The sequence below is a fragment of the Chamaea fasciata genome, unplaced genomic scaffold (genome assembly GCF_029207755.1).
Source record: "Chamaea fasciata isolate MVZ Bird 193981 ecotype frontalis unplaced genomic scaffold, bChaFas1.0.hap1 SCAF_2, whole genome shotgun sequence".
NCBI lineage: Eukaryota > Metazoa > Chordata > Aves > Passeriformes > Sylviidae > Chamaea > Chamaea fasciata.
The window spans coordinates 112185964-112200286 of record NW_027094087.1 but is presented as its reverse complement, the minus strand read 5'-3'; the positions used below and the strand labels follow the sequence as shown (position 1 = coordinate 112200286).

The 14323-nt window shown below is 43.0% G+C and overlaps 1 protein-coding gene across 1 annotated transcript in view; it reads left to right on the top strand.

The window, feature by feature from the left end:
• Positions 1-13913, top strand: part of UMODL1 (uromodulin like 1) — a 49762-nt gene extending 35849 nt beyond the window's left edge. The window contains exons 15-21 of the mRNA XM_066177311.1: positions 1555-2012; positions 2783-2925; positions 4490-4726; positions 5612-5771; positions 8529-8616; positions 11124-11331; positions 13366-13913. Of these exons, the coding sequence (XP_066033408.1) occupies positions 1555-2012; positions 2783-2925; positions 4490-4726; positions 5612-5771; positions 8529-8616; positions 11124-11311 (1274 nt within the window). The 3' untranslated portion in view covers positions 11312-11331; positions 13366-13913. The remainder of the gene's footprint in view (positions 1-1554; positions 2013-2782; positions 2926-4489; positions 4727-5611; positions 5772-8528; positions 8617-11123; positions 11332-13365) is intronic.
• Positions 13914-14323: the final 410 nt, after the last annotated feature.

Here is a 14323-nt window from a genome sequence, read left to right as displayed (position 1 = left end):
TTTCATTTGGGGATTTTCTGGAAGCTGGGCAGTTCCATAAGGATTTATATATGTGTACATATTTTATATATTTCGTGGGAAATAGGTGGTATTTTTATGTTTAAGACACTAAAATTATTTAAGAGAAGTTTTGTGTGATGAGACACATTGTTTGTGCTTCCCTGCAAACAGATTTATTGTCTTGATTCTCTCTCAGTCAGTGGTGGGTGAACACTCAAGGTGTAACCCCAGACCTGTGCTGGATGTTGGGTGTTTGACACACACACTGATCAGAACCTGTTCTTCCCTTTTTCCTGCTTTTTTCTTCCTGGAACCATTACAGATTGGCGCTGGCACATTTATTCATCTCCCTCAGGACACACTGAGTGCAATATGGGGCTGCTACATGAGGTTTGTCCCATGCATCCCCCAAAAATGAATTTCCCAAAGCGCTCAAGGTCCCATCTTTTGGGTAATAACTGGTCACAAACGAGGCCAAATCAAACTCCTGGTTAAGGCCCCAGCCAGAACTGGGAAGTCTCCTACAGCTCCAGGCAAAAACATACAAGCACTTGTTGAGCAACTTCCAGTGGGGAATATTGTGCCAGTACTGATCTTCCAAAAGCTGTTTGTACATGTATTACACACTAATTATTGCAGCTGCCAGGAAATAAAGCAATTCTGCTTTACTGATGGGCACTTTATGTGTCTCATGGGCTCCTTTCTAAAAAAAGCCCCAGCTTTGGCAGTAAGTAGAGCAGGTTAAAAGAACAAAAGAAGCTGATTTCCTGCCAGTAACTGAGAGTTTCCTCCTAAGAGTTTGCTTTTGCCTGATTGTAGGAGCATCCGCGGACGGCAGGGAGAAGGAATTCTGCTGACCTGAGATATTCTAGAATATGTGGTTTTATTGCATGGGTCGTGGGTAAAAAGGGCCTTGCCTTCAGCCACCAGCCTCGGCTGAAGGAAAGTCCCAGAGAGAGAGGGAGAAAGAACAAGGGGGTAAGAGTTGAGAGAGAATGGAGCGAGGGAGCAAGGTGCCGGGGGTCAGAGAGCAGGGGGAAGAGGTAAGAGCGCAAGAGAGCAGGGAAAAAAAGAGGTAGAAGTAAGAGAGCGAGGTCCTTGTTACAATGCATTGTATCTCCTTTTGTGATGAATATTCTAATTTACAGTGACCAACCAATACAAGACACAAAGTCCTATAGAATCTACATATAGTCTATAAGAACTACTACATTACCATACTATGTTATATTTTAAACTCTAAAAACTATTCTTTAGACTTTTCTGTTTTGCTACATTGACCTTTGGTTCCTTAGCTAGCAGAAGGGTATCATTCCATCAAAAGGGATTCTTCTTCAGCTAGCTAGGCTATTGTTTTTAGGTTATATAGTAACTAAGACTCGGTATCCTACAACTCAAAGTAAGCTTCCATTTCTGTATAGGTTTCATATTTTAAGAATCTTTTGCTAAACAATCATATTTATAAGGTCTCCCTGTTTCATCTTCCCCAACACCTGATGAGACCAAACTGAGCGTGTAAATTACAACAGTACCTTTATTTTTGGCACTCTTCAGCGTGTCCCTTTAGCCAGAAGGCAACAGTGACCGATAAGGAACCTGTGCACAGCACAATTTTACCTGTGACATCTTTGCAAACCTCAGCTCATGTTTCCTCCCCTGCTTCTCTGGACTTCTCTCCTGCTGAGCACAGAGGTCTGGAGGGCACCACATTCTCCAGCACAGTGCTGACTCCTCTCACCACGGATCCCAAGGCAACTCCTGATGTTTCTCCTCCAGCATCTCCAGCCCACCTTGTCAAACCCACCCAAGAGGTTTCCATTAAAGAGGCAGTGAGTGTGTTTTGTGAAATTGAGAGGATCGTCCTTGCCATCCAGAAGAGATTCTTGCAGCAGGAGTCCATCCCAGAGAGTTCCCTGTTCCTGGGGGAGCCTGGCTGCAATGTGAGCACCAGCAACGGCACCCACATTGTGCTGCAGGCAGGCTGGAGCGACTGTGACACCCAAGTTGAGACCGTAAGTCCTCTGATCAAGGGAATGCCAACAAGCTCTGGAGCACTGTATTTCTCTTTCAGGAGGGGAGAGGCAGTGGCAGGTCCTTAGCTAGGTCTTCAGTCTATTGGTTGCTGAGCTTCTTTTGGAGAAAGAAATCTCCCTCCTGTGATGGAAAGTTACTTCTCAGTGTGTGATGAGAAGCACCAAAGAGAAGAGGAATCTTTGAGGTCAGGCAGCAAAACTCAAGGGCCTCTCCAAACTTCCCATGCCTTTTCTGGATTCCTTTTGCAGCTGTCTTTTCTTAAAAATCATTCCATCATCCCATGCTGAAAAATACTTCAATAGCTACCGGTAGTGGGGACAAAGTGTGATATCTCTCTTTGGATCCTGAACCAATGGCCGTGTTCAGGCCACGTCAAAGTACAGAAACTCCCTTCTGGAGCAATGGCCATTGCTAAGGAATGATCATTGCCCCATCCCTGGAAGTGTTCAAGACCAGGTTAGATGGGGCTCTGGGCAATCTGGTCTAGTGGAAGGTGTCCTTGCCCATGGCAGGGGGTTTGGAACTTAATGATTTTTAAGATCCCTTCCAGCCAAAGCTGTTCTGTGATTCCATGATGTGACAACAAGGAAAAGGAGGAAGACTTCTGTATTTTCTTTGCCTCTTTGTACAGCAACAAAGATACTGAAGGTTTAATCTGTTTGATTTTTGCTGTCGGGAGAACGGGGAACACCCAAGCTCTGGTACAACCCTGGAAATACTGATGTGTTCTCTCCTTTGTGTGCTGCAGAACATGACTACAACCGTGGTGAAAACCACCCTTCGGAATGATGCTTCTGCTCAGGGAATAATCCACCACTTGAACGTTGCCAGTCCCATCCACTGTGTGTTTCAAAACGATGTCTTGACTTCCTCTGGGTACACTGACGACGGGTGAGGAACAACTCTCTCTGCTTTGAAATTCTGGTGTGTGGCTGAGTGCTGCTGCATTGGGAAAACCCCCAGGGGCCGTAGTGGTATCCAGTGACAGCACTGGGAGTAGTCTGCCATCCTGGGAGTCCTGTGCTCAGAATGGTGCCTTAAGTTTTAGCTTTTATATTTTTTAGATCCTGTACTGCATTCGTGTGCAACTCTGAACTCCATAGGGAGTGTTAGTAAGCTCTCATCACAGTTTGGTCAGACAAAACAATCCTTCCAGGCCTGAGAACCAAGGTCATCATCACAGCCTCAGGCCTGAAATGTATAAAAAAAAGTGAATTGGGGAGAAGCAAACCAGGGGGATGTGACTTCGTTACCTGAAGCTGTAATTGGACAATTAACCTCTGATACACAAATAGACCAAACTTATATCTGCCAAAAAAACTCATGACCATCATCCTTCTTGGGTGTAGCCTCTGCCAGGCTCCTGCACTGCCCAAGCTGTATCTGTCAAAGGCCTTAAATAAATATCCACTTTATTCTCTAACTCTGCCTAGCCTCTGTTCTAGGTAGCCAGTCCAAGGCATCAAGGGGATCCCTGCTCTGTGCTTCTCTCCTACTCCAACTAATGTGCCAGTAGATCCAACAAGCTTGGCCTTTACCTGGCTAAACCACAGGTGAAAATAAACCTTTGGGAAGTGCTGGTTCAGGAGTCAGAATTCCTGTCTCCTCATTGCCTTCCTGGGCAATCCCTTGTAGCAACAACAGCATTTTCCTGCTTTTGGAACATATCAGTCGTGTATCTTTCCACCTGATGTAGGCCTGCAGATTGCTGTGTGGCTTCTGAGAATGGCAGTTTTAAACCCCCTACAAATCCTTATTTGGTCAACTTGAAAAACCAAAAGAAAAATCATGCAAATCCTTTTTTTGTTGTGGAAGTCCCCATTATCAAGTGAGATGGAATCAGAGCCACACTTCACAGAAAATCAAGGCTGTGCTGTCAGAAAATGTGGCAGCTCAAGCCTTTCTCTCATGGGGAGTGTCCTCCCTTCACACCAGTGCACCTCCTCTCTTGCCTATCATCGTGCTTAAACTATCGGCACCAAATCCAGTTTCTGTTTCCTAGCCCTGTCCAGAGATTGTATTTTCCTTCCTATTCCCCAGAAAAGTCTTTGTCAGGCCACTTTTCTTTGAGCTCTATAATTTTCACATGCCTTTCACTTTCTGTTCAGATTTTCCCTATCTCATTTTTTTCGGCTCTTCTGCACTAAGCTTTTACTGTCCTTATTCTGAACTTTCAGGGAGCTCATTGTCTTGCTCCACTCAGGTATTTCTCTCGGCCCTGTTTGAATTGCTGAGACCACCCTTTGGATTTTCCCATTTGTGTTTCCATGCTTTCTACCTTCCCAGCTGAAACCTCGATGCATTTTCACCTTTCCTTTTGAACAGTGTCCTGTCATCCTGGTCTGCAGATAACCCTCCACTGTTTAAACACATGGGAAGACAGGCACTGTTTTAAGACTTGCAGAAACTTCCAGTCAAACTTGTGGTCTTTAAAGGTGACTAATTGATTTTTCAGGCTTTACACCGTCTTTGAGGATTTGCACGGATCTGGACACTTCAGAACAGAAATGCAGCTGTTTATTGGAAACTCCCCAGTCCCCAAAAATTTCAGCGTGTCTGCCAGTGAGGATGTGCTGATCGAAGTGGAGATGCAGAGGGCAGACAGCGAGCTCAAGGTGGTTCTCACTGACTGCTGGGCCACTCCAACCAATAATTCGGTGGATCCCTTGGCATTTGTTTTTATCAGCAACAGGTACAGCAATGCCACTTGCAAATACCATGAGCCATACCTTTGGTCTTACAGTGGTACTGACTAATTAGGTGTTGTATTTTAAAGGCTTTTTATGTGTGTTCTCACCATTCATATGCATAGTCCCTTTCTATTTGGCCTGGTTACACCTTCTTTGAACAAGAAAGGTAGACATGAAAAGGGATTTCAAAGGGCCATGTGGAAGTTTTTTGAGTTTGGTTGTCTTCCTTACAGCTTTGTGAGGGAATTGTGCTTTTAACTGGAAGAAACTGGATAAAATCACTTGAAGGTGATTGTGGCAGTCAGTGAAAGAGCGTTTGAGAAGTCGGTGCTTTATCTCCTCTGTGGTTCAGAGGTTTCTCTGTGGCTTCAGCTTTATCATGAGCTTATGTGCCTCTTGTCAATGAAGAAGTAGGTTATTTAATTCCTCACACATGATATTAAAGCAGCCTCTGGTGAAAGAGGAGGTTTGTTCCTGTCTGGATCCCTGATCTCACCTCAATGTTATATTTCTTAGGTTCACCTGCTACCTTAAAATACAGAATAATCATTTTGCTCAGTAACAAAATCTAGTCCTTTAATATAAATTAGATTTGATTTTTTTTTCCATTTGTGTTTGGTAAAGCCAAGTTTAAATCCTTCTTTCTGTTACCCTTTCCCTTCTTCCCCAACTCTCCAACCACTTCTCCCATCTCCTGTTCCACTTGGTTACTGTGAGATTAAAGCAGCAAAGCAGCCCCTTATCACTGCCAGAGCTGCTTCATGAAGGGTCTGGCTGTGACTTCCTAAAGGAAGGAAAACCTTAAACCCCAAGTTCTGTGCTCTAATCACAACCTGTCTTCTTCTCTAGCCTTAGTTACTCTGTGTGATTTCTGTTTCCCTTTTCAGCTGTCCCACCCCAAACACTTACACCACGCTGCTGGAAAATGGGAATTCGAGCAAAGCTCAGTTTAAGATGAAAATCTTTTCCTTTGTCAACAACTCTGTGGTTTACTTACACTGCAGAATTCGTATTTGTCTGGAGTCACCAGGAAGCACCTGCAGGACTGTAAGTGTTTTGCTCTGATGTACTATTCCCCACCCCCTACCCCCAAAAACTATATTTTTCTCAGTGCCATATGGAGTCCTGCAACGGAATGGAAGGAGTAATGTTTCCAAACAAGGTTTGAAATAACTCTTGAGGTTTCCTTTGTTCTCTGGTGAGAGCAGAGAGGAGTGGGGAAACACTATGGAAGTGTCAGCTTTTTCTCCTGTTGTTCATCTTCCTAGATAAAAGCATGGAGCAGGGTTGGGGAACCTGAGAACTGGACCTTTTACTCATTTTAAGGATGACTAAAAAGCAGTGAAATTAGGCTGGTTAGAAAAGTATCAGCTCAGATGGATGTGTCACAAAATAGGAACTCCCAGAGTAGCAGTGTCAGAAGAATGAGGAAATTTATATTTTTTTCTGTCCTTTTTTTCTTATCCCCTTCAGATTTGTTTCTCCAACTGAGAGTTTAGGTGCCGGGAAAGGAAGCTCAGTGTCATTAAGTTTCTAGGGCTGTGACTTTAATAGAGTTTATTATGGCTTTTTAAAGCCTGATTGATTTTTAAAGCAATAAACCAAGCCATGTTCTGATAAGAACTGCAGTTTTTAATTGTCTGTGCTACAAAGCATTGCATTGTTTCTTTTTACTTGCAAGTGAATACACAGCTTTATCTAAAACTGTGTTGCTACCATAGAAATAAGAAAAAATACGTTTAACTGATGGCTTTTTTTTTTTTTTCTTACTAGCAGACACTTGGGAATTCTCCTCTTCCTCTGCCAACCTTCCTGGCTCTTTTTCTGTCAAGGATGTTTTCATTAGCAGTTTGGTGTTCCCCCATTGTTTAACACTTTCCTCTAGCTCTAAATAATACAGTTTAAACCCATTATAAAGCAAATGATCTCTTCCTAAAGGATTTAAAAAGGCTACCAGAAGGTGCTTGTTTCCTTTCTCAAAGTATAAGGCTTCCTCCATTAAAAAAAAAAAAACAAAAAAAACAAAAACCCAAAACAAAACAAAACAAAAAAAAAAAAAACAAACAAAAAAAACCAAAAAACAAAGTAGGGACAGGAAACATGACTGACAATGGTAAGATGGCTCCAGTATTTGCAGCTGAGTATGAATATATATATATGTGTATGTATATATATGTGTATATATATATATGTATATATATGTATATATATATATGTATATATATGTATGTATGTATGTATATATATATATATATATATATATATATATATATATATATATATATATATATATACATACATACATTTTCTTTCTCCTATGCAAATTTACCCCTATGAGAAGTCAGTGAATTCAGTATCTTCGACTGAGGCTAAATTGTGATGTGGGGGAAGACCAGGCACATCTACACAGGGTGAGCAATGGCTTTTACAAAGAAGGGAGGAGGAGCTGCAGAAGGTGCAAAGATCAAGAAAAATTAGCAAGAACAGAGGATATTTGTAAATAATGAAAGTTGGCTGGGAAAGTGGCCTGGGTCTGGGATCCGACCCTCTGATCTGTTTCTCTGGGGAACAGTGATTTGCTTCAGGGCAGGTTTAACCCAGCTCTTCACCCACACACTTGATACTTACATCTTGTATTATTTCTTCTTACTCTGTCTATTTATTCCTTGTTTTCTCTGTGGAAGAGTGTAAGGCGCCCTAAAGTTTAGAGTTGAAAAAAAATGGACCGGCTAAGGAGAAAAGTAGTAAGAAATGAGTAAGAAAAATTCCTTTGAATGGGAAGACGAGTGATGTGCCACCACCATGCAGATGTTTGGTGGAACGTGGCTGCTCCGTGGCCATGTGGAACCAAAAATTCGTTGTCATCAGGGAGCAACTACATAAATGTCTTCTCTAACAGATCCACCTACCTGGGGAAGCTGTTTGTGGACAGACCAAAGTCATAAATAACCACATGGGTATTTCTGGGGGGATGATGCAGCTGAAGACACTGTTGCTGGCAGTGGATTGTAGATTTTCCAGTGCAGCCAAACTGGTAACACTGGTGAGATATTCTGGTGTAAACAAGCTGCTAAGACGCCCTGCTGATTTTATTGGTCATGGTATGATGCTGCCATTTCTCTGGGGGTTTTTGTGTCCTTCCAGGAGAGCCACAGGAAAAAGCCAGTAGGTTTTGGTTCCCATCAGGGACCTTTAGGCTTTGACTTAAAACAAAAAATGGCAGCAAACAAAAAAAAAAAAGGAAGTGCTCAGAAAATGCCTGTGCAAGTGCTGCTCACACAGAGCTAAAGCAGCTGATCCCCAGCAGCCCACAGGACAGGGATTGTAGTTCCCAGATTAGTGGTTCACGTGTCACTGAGGTTGTGGGTAGCTTCAGAATGACGCATGGCTTGGCAGGGACTGAAAGCTGCTGCTGCTGGTTGCAAAGTCTGCTGTGCCTGCCATGGGCAGCAGAAACATCTCAACAAAAGTGCTTGCAAAACCCTGGCATTGGTGATAAACTTATTCTCCCGTAAGGTTTCTCTAAAATAAACAGAAAGTTAATGAAAAGGTTGTCTCTGTGAAATGTCTGTTCCCAGCAGTGTGTTCCAGTGTGACTAATTACAGATTTTATACTGGTTTTTCCCTGATGCCATTTCTTTTGGACTTCCTTTTGGTGCTAATTTCAGTTTAACAGAGCATAACATTAAGGAACGAAAGCCCAGTGGCGAGAGTAGCACTGGGCTTTCACAAGCTCATCAGAAGGCTTTGTATTTTGAATTAGTAAACCGCATGACTTGCTGGAGTTTGAATTGATCGTTGCAGAGATGCCATGCGAGGGCTGGACTTCTGAAGGCTGGAGAAACCATCTCCCTGCACAGAACATCCTGGGGACCCCTGTGTAAATCAGCTGGTGAGTTGTGAACAGATTATCACGTCAACATTATTTTGTACTGGCAAAGGAACCTGAAGGCCTGTGGCACACAGGGGTTTTCGTGCCCCTCTGTATCCCTTGGGAGCAGGCATTCTTGCTGGAGCCACGTGGCAGCGTGGAGGAGCACTGTGCCCTCCTCGGAGCAGGGACTGTCAGGTTGTCAGGGGAATGTAGAAAGGAAGATAAAGTGCTTTTGTGTGGCTGTTTGCACAGGGTAACAAGTGCAACAACCACAAAACCAAACAATTATTTCAATTGTAAAGTCTGAAAGCGGAGTCGATCTTTCAGATTGCAACCGGTTTGCCAAGTGTTTGCACTGCTGTTAGTCTGCAATTATTTGGGGCTCTGAAGTCCCAAATCAGAGGATGTGAGAGATTTAATTGTGTTTCCTTTGGCTCCCTGGTATTGACTTCATTACCACGGCGAGGGGAAGTGGCAGAGCACAGCTGATGCCCAGCACCTTTGGTTAATTTGGTGCAGCACAGGTTAATTGAGGGCAAACACCAGCACTGGGGACAAGCAAGGTCCAGTTTGTTATGCACCTGCTTTTTCTGCGTTTAACCTGAATGATGCTTTCAAGGGCACCCGTGGTCTCTCATGTTTTCAGTCATTTGCCCCCCTCCAGCTTTACATTTATAACTTCTTAATGCAAAACACTCACTGAGAATGTTTTGGCTCACCAATATCAGAGTCTTCACTTGTGCCTACCATGAATAGACAGTCCATAATGTTCTTTTGGACCTCGGAACTGACTCTGACTTAGGAGAGTGTATTTTTCTTCCATTACATGGTCTGTTCAAATAGGCCCTCAGTGCTCATTTCTGAATTAGTTCTTAAAAAAAAAAAATTAAAGCAATTAGTGCAGCTTTCCTTGTTTAGTTCTTACAGCATGGAGCTCTCACTCCCATTTTTGCTGGAGACCCTGATTCTTTTCTAATTTTGAAAAATGGCCATTTCCCAAAAGGGCTTCTGGTGAGGCAAGCTTTCTTTGGGTTGTGCTAAATTGATTTCTAGGAAAAGGTGGCCCTTTTGGATGCTTTTTTTGGAAACTTGTTTCTAGTTTGGATAATCACACCACATTTTCAGTGGTCTACATCTCTGTGTTGAAAGGGATAACATGAATTATGATGTCAGGTAGTAACAGGTGTAAGTGCTGCAGTGAAACATGAAAAACTTTACCTGCTCTGCCAACACTTGGTCACATGCGATGGCAAAGGCCACTGTGCCACATCCTCAGGAGGGCTTGCTGTGTGTCTGGCTACAGGCTGCCTTTTCCACTGTGCATCTTCTACTTTATTCCTTTGTTTTATGCTGGAATTCAAAAATGAGACTAAATATATTACACAGCACTGCTTTGGCCTGTCTTGGAAGGATGCCCTGGGTGTCCTGTAGCTTGAACACTGCTCTTACTGACCTCTGTGGCTGCCAGCAGCTCCCTTTGGCCAAAAACCTTGTCTTTAATTGCAGGCATGTGTGCAGTGGTATTCATCTTCTGTGTACCTCAGGTACCACACGAGTGCCTGGCAAAACAAGTGCTGTCCTGAAGATGTAAGCAAACAAATGCATGTTTCTGTAGGTGCATCGAGCCTTTGCAGGAAGGAATGATAAAAACTTGTACAAACATGAAGAGAGGCATAATAATAAAGGGAGAGGGGTTTCTGCTTGCAGATTTGGACAAATATATGGGAGTGGTTGAAAGGGAACCAGGAGAACACTTTCTGTCTGTGATGCCTTGGGGGGCAGCTGGCAATGTGGGACTTGACTCTTGCCCACACTGGGGCGTTTGGTGTTGGTTCTTCCCTTCCCCTCTGAGTCTGGGTGCTCTTCCAGCAGAGTACAGGTCTCCTGCAGGTCTTGTCTGCCAGAGCTGTGCAGACACTGCAGACAGCCTCAGGCTGCTCACTTGGCTCTAAAGGACTGCTCAGGTGTAGCATTGAGCCTCTGGTGACCAAGCCAAGTGTCACTCCACTGACCACCCCAGCCACATCTCTGCTGGCTCAGCTGCAGCTTAGAGACCCAGCACACACAGAGAATCCTTCCCCAAATACTCTGTGCCTGCAGAACTGTTACTTCTATGTTAAAAACAAATCAAGGCATTTTTATAATCATAGATGAATGGAGACAGGATTAAGATAGGGGAATGCTTCACCTCTAAAGCACTTCTGAAGGTCAGGCAGCATTTTAAAAAGTCACCAGCATTAATTCTTTAATTCTCACTTTAGCTGAAAATCACACTCATGTCTGTAGGGACTCTACAATGGTGTGTAAAAAGAGAACATGGTCTGTCCTCACACTCTTTCCATGAGAATCACCCTTCCCAGAAGGGTGATACACTTCTGTAGCACAATTCTGTACTGGCATGTTGGCTAATTTTAATATTCAGGGCTTGTTCCCCCCCCATCCCAGTAAAAGATTCAGGAGTTTCAACGTTATTTTTTCTTTCACCTCTTGATTTTTAAATTTATTTTATTATTGTATTTTTTTAGCATCTGATTTGAAGAGAGAGAAGGAGGCTGGCATGGGAATTGGATACATCATCCTCATAGCCTTTGGTGTGTTTGGTTTTGTGCTGGGAGTTGTGACCCTTCTCATTTTCCAGTATCAGCGAAAGATGGGAAGTTACAACCTCAGGATCAAGTCTGACAACTTCAGCTACCAAGTGTTCTATGATTAGTGATTCCCAGGTTACCACATGTGAGTACTGAATTATGATCAGTTGCATTTTTTAGCTGTTTATCCCATCCTGAAATGGTGAAATACCTGTAGATGACCATCTTTTATATAAGAATATTTGAACCTGCCGTCCTTTTTGCTTTGGGTAAAGGCTATGTAAGTAAGAAAGAAATTCCTGCTGTTCTTCCCTGTTTTCAAATGATGCAAACTACAAGAGGAGGAAGAAAGTGTTGTGTCCTTCATGATTCTTCATGGCTTTGATCTTAGTCAGAGTAAATGACACATCACCTTAGAAAACAACAATAAGCATTTCCCAAAAAAAGCCACATAATTTTTGGGTTTAAACCAGTGTCTAGTGCAATAAAGGAGAGAAGCTTTACCATTTTCTTTATAAACTTTCCTCAGAAATGATCCCTTTCTGCAAAAGTTTGGGTTTAATTATTCTTTTTTGATTTTTTTTTTTTTGAGAAAGTAGTGGGATGTTAAACGTAAAGAGCTTGAAATATTGAGATGCAATATGCACTGCTTACATGTGCCTGCAGAGTCTGAAAACACAGCTCTGAGGAGACTTAACCACTGCCACACTGCCTGCCTCTGAAACTTGGGAATTTAACAGCTTTTCAGGATACCACAGGATTCAGCACGTTTTCTGTAACATTAGTCTGTTCTAGCAGCTCAGTATCATTTGCATGCTTGTCTCTTTAAGGGGAGGAGAGAGAAGTGAGAAAGCCGGCAGGCTGAGAAACAGCACCTAACACCACTTCACAGCTCAAGGATGTTTGCTGTGGATGGAATTCTGTTCCTGGAAACGGGTTTATTTGCCATTATTGCCAGAATTAGTCAGTAACCTTTCCCTGGTGCAGGCCTCCCACAGGATGATGCCATGGCCTCAGTAAATGCACTGGACACATCCTGATGGCATTTGCAGATAATTAATTCACTGAGCACAGTAATGTTTAATATATACCACAGGCAAAGGTCAGGGGACATTATCCCAAATGTTACAAGACTTCCTGCTTGTAAGTCTTGAGTGGTCACATTTAGCTGTACTTCCCTGTCTTTTATCCCACAGGCCACCCTCTTACACATCTCCGGGCAGCTCCTGGGAGATGCCTGCAGGTGAGGGTGATCCTCTGGTGGCTTCCCAGGGGCTGGATGTGTCAGCAGTCCCAAGGCAAGGTACCCAGGACTCCTTAGTACAGCTCCAGCAGCTGCAGTTCCATCAGGGATACAAATCCCACCACGGAGCCATAACCCAGCATAAAGGACATATCGAGGTGCATTGGATGAAAACCTGCAGATGAAATCTCTGAGTCTCCCCACAGAGCGAGAATGGCTTCTCTTGCATTCACCATTCTGCTCACCTGAGTAATACCTCATTGTAGTGGGAATTCTGGAGTTCTGCAAAGAGGTTGTAGCATAAAGGATATTGTGGATGCCTCGGGAAATCTGATCTGGAACAGAGACTGGACAGAGCTAGAGAATAAAGTAGATATTTATTAAAATGCCTTTAAGGATACACCTTGGGCAGGACAAGAGCCTGGCCAGGGCTACACCCAAGGTGGACCCAAAATGGTCACAAAATGGACAACTAGTCATGAAGTCTCACACTTTTATAAGTTTTGGTCCATTTACATATTGAGGTTTAATTGTCTAATTACAGTTTCAGGTTGTAAAGTCCCATCCTTCTTGTTTTCTTTCTTCAATCCACCGTTGTTTGTGCTTTTGGGCCTGAAAGTTGTACTCATTGTCCTTGGTCTTCAGCAAGAAAAGGATTTGTTTTGTCTCCCTACTCTATGAAGAGAGCTTACACTTTATATGAGGCTCAGAACTGCACCCCTAGGCAGCACAGAATCTGAAAAACATGAAAGCTAAAACTTAAGGCATGGTTGTCAGGCTCATAACACTTCTACATCATGATGGATTCTCAGTTAATGGCTCCTTTTTGGATCTGGAACTACTCAGCTCTTCTTTCCTAGGAATTTACTGTCTTTGGAAGGGAATTGATTACCTGTCTCAACCCTGATTAATTTGGTTTATATTTTTTTTTCCTAGTGGGATCATATCGCATCACATGGAGAACTGAAGTTTGTCTTCACTCAGCATTTGGTTTTCCTTGCTCTACACAACACTGTCTCTTTCAAATTGATATAATATATAAAATGTTTCTTTACCCCCTTTCTCCCCTCCACCTCTTTTTTTTGTAGCAATCTGGTTCTTCTCTAGTGTCCTAGGAACTCTTTGTGACAACAGCTCCAGGTTGAAGGAATTTTGGCAGTTTTTCCATTGATAAAACAGAAGGGAAGAAAACAAAGACATCTGGCTCTCTCTTCAAGTTCTAAGACCTGGCTTTCTTACTGTGACACATCACAGTGTGCTCATCTTAGCATCACTTGTGCCATTAATATTGACAAGCTGCGTGTTTCCATTGATATTCAAGGAAGTAAATCAGGAAACCCTCAGAAAGATCTCTTTTTCAGTTTGTGATTCACTGTTTACTCAGGGTGAGCTTGAAACGTTGAGCTGCAACAGCTTTGAAGATCTAATTGTGCAACGCCTTAAGTATACAGAAGCTGGGGAACAAGCATTGGATTTGCCACCAAGAAAGAAAAAGCCATTGTAGATCTGGGGCTTAACACACTCAGGGTGTTCTTCAGCATGAGTTTTTAAAATTTGATTCATTGTATAATCGACAAGGATTCAGTGGAAAAGAAAGAAAAAAACCCCAACAAATTATTTTTGTTGCTGACAGCCCATGTTTTTCCAGATAAATCAATAGGTACCTGTGTATTCTGCTTAATTAGACCCTAATGATTGTTCAGTCAAGCCACACGGTCCTTCCCACCTAACTGAGAGCTCTCCTTGCAAACGAAGAGTTATAAATTTGACCTGAATTTTGCCTGGCTGCAAGACCATCGGTGCAGCAGCAAAGGCTTACTTTGCATGGTCCTTTGGGTACAACAGCAGTCTGTCCAGCTGGATAAACTGGGGCCAAAATCTCTTCCATGCAGTC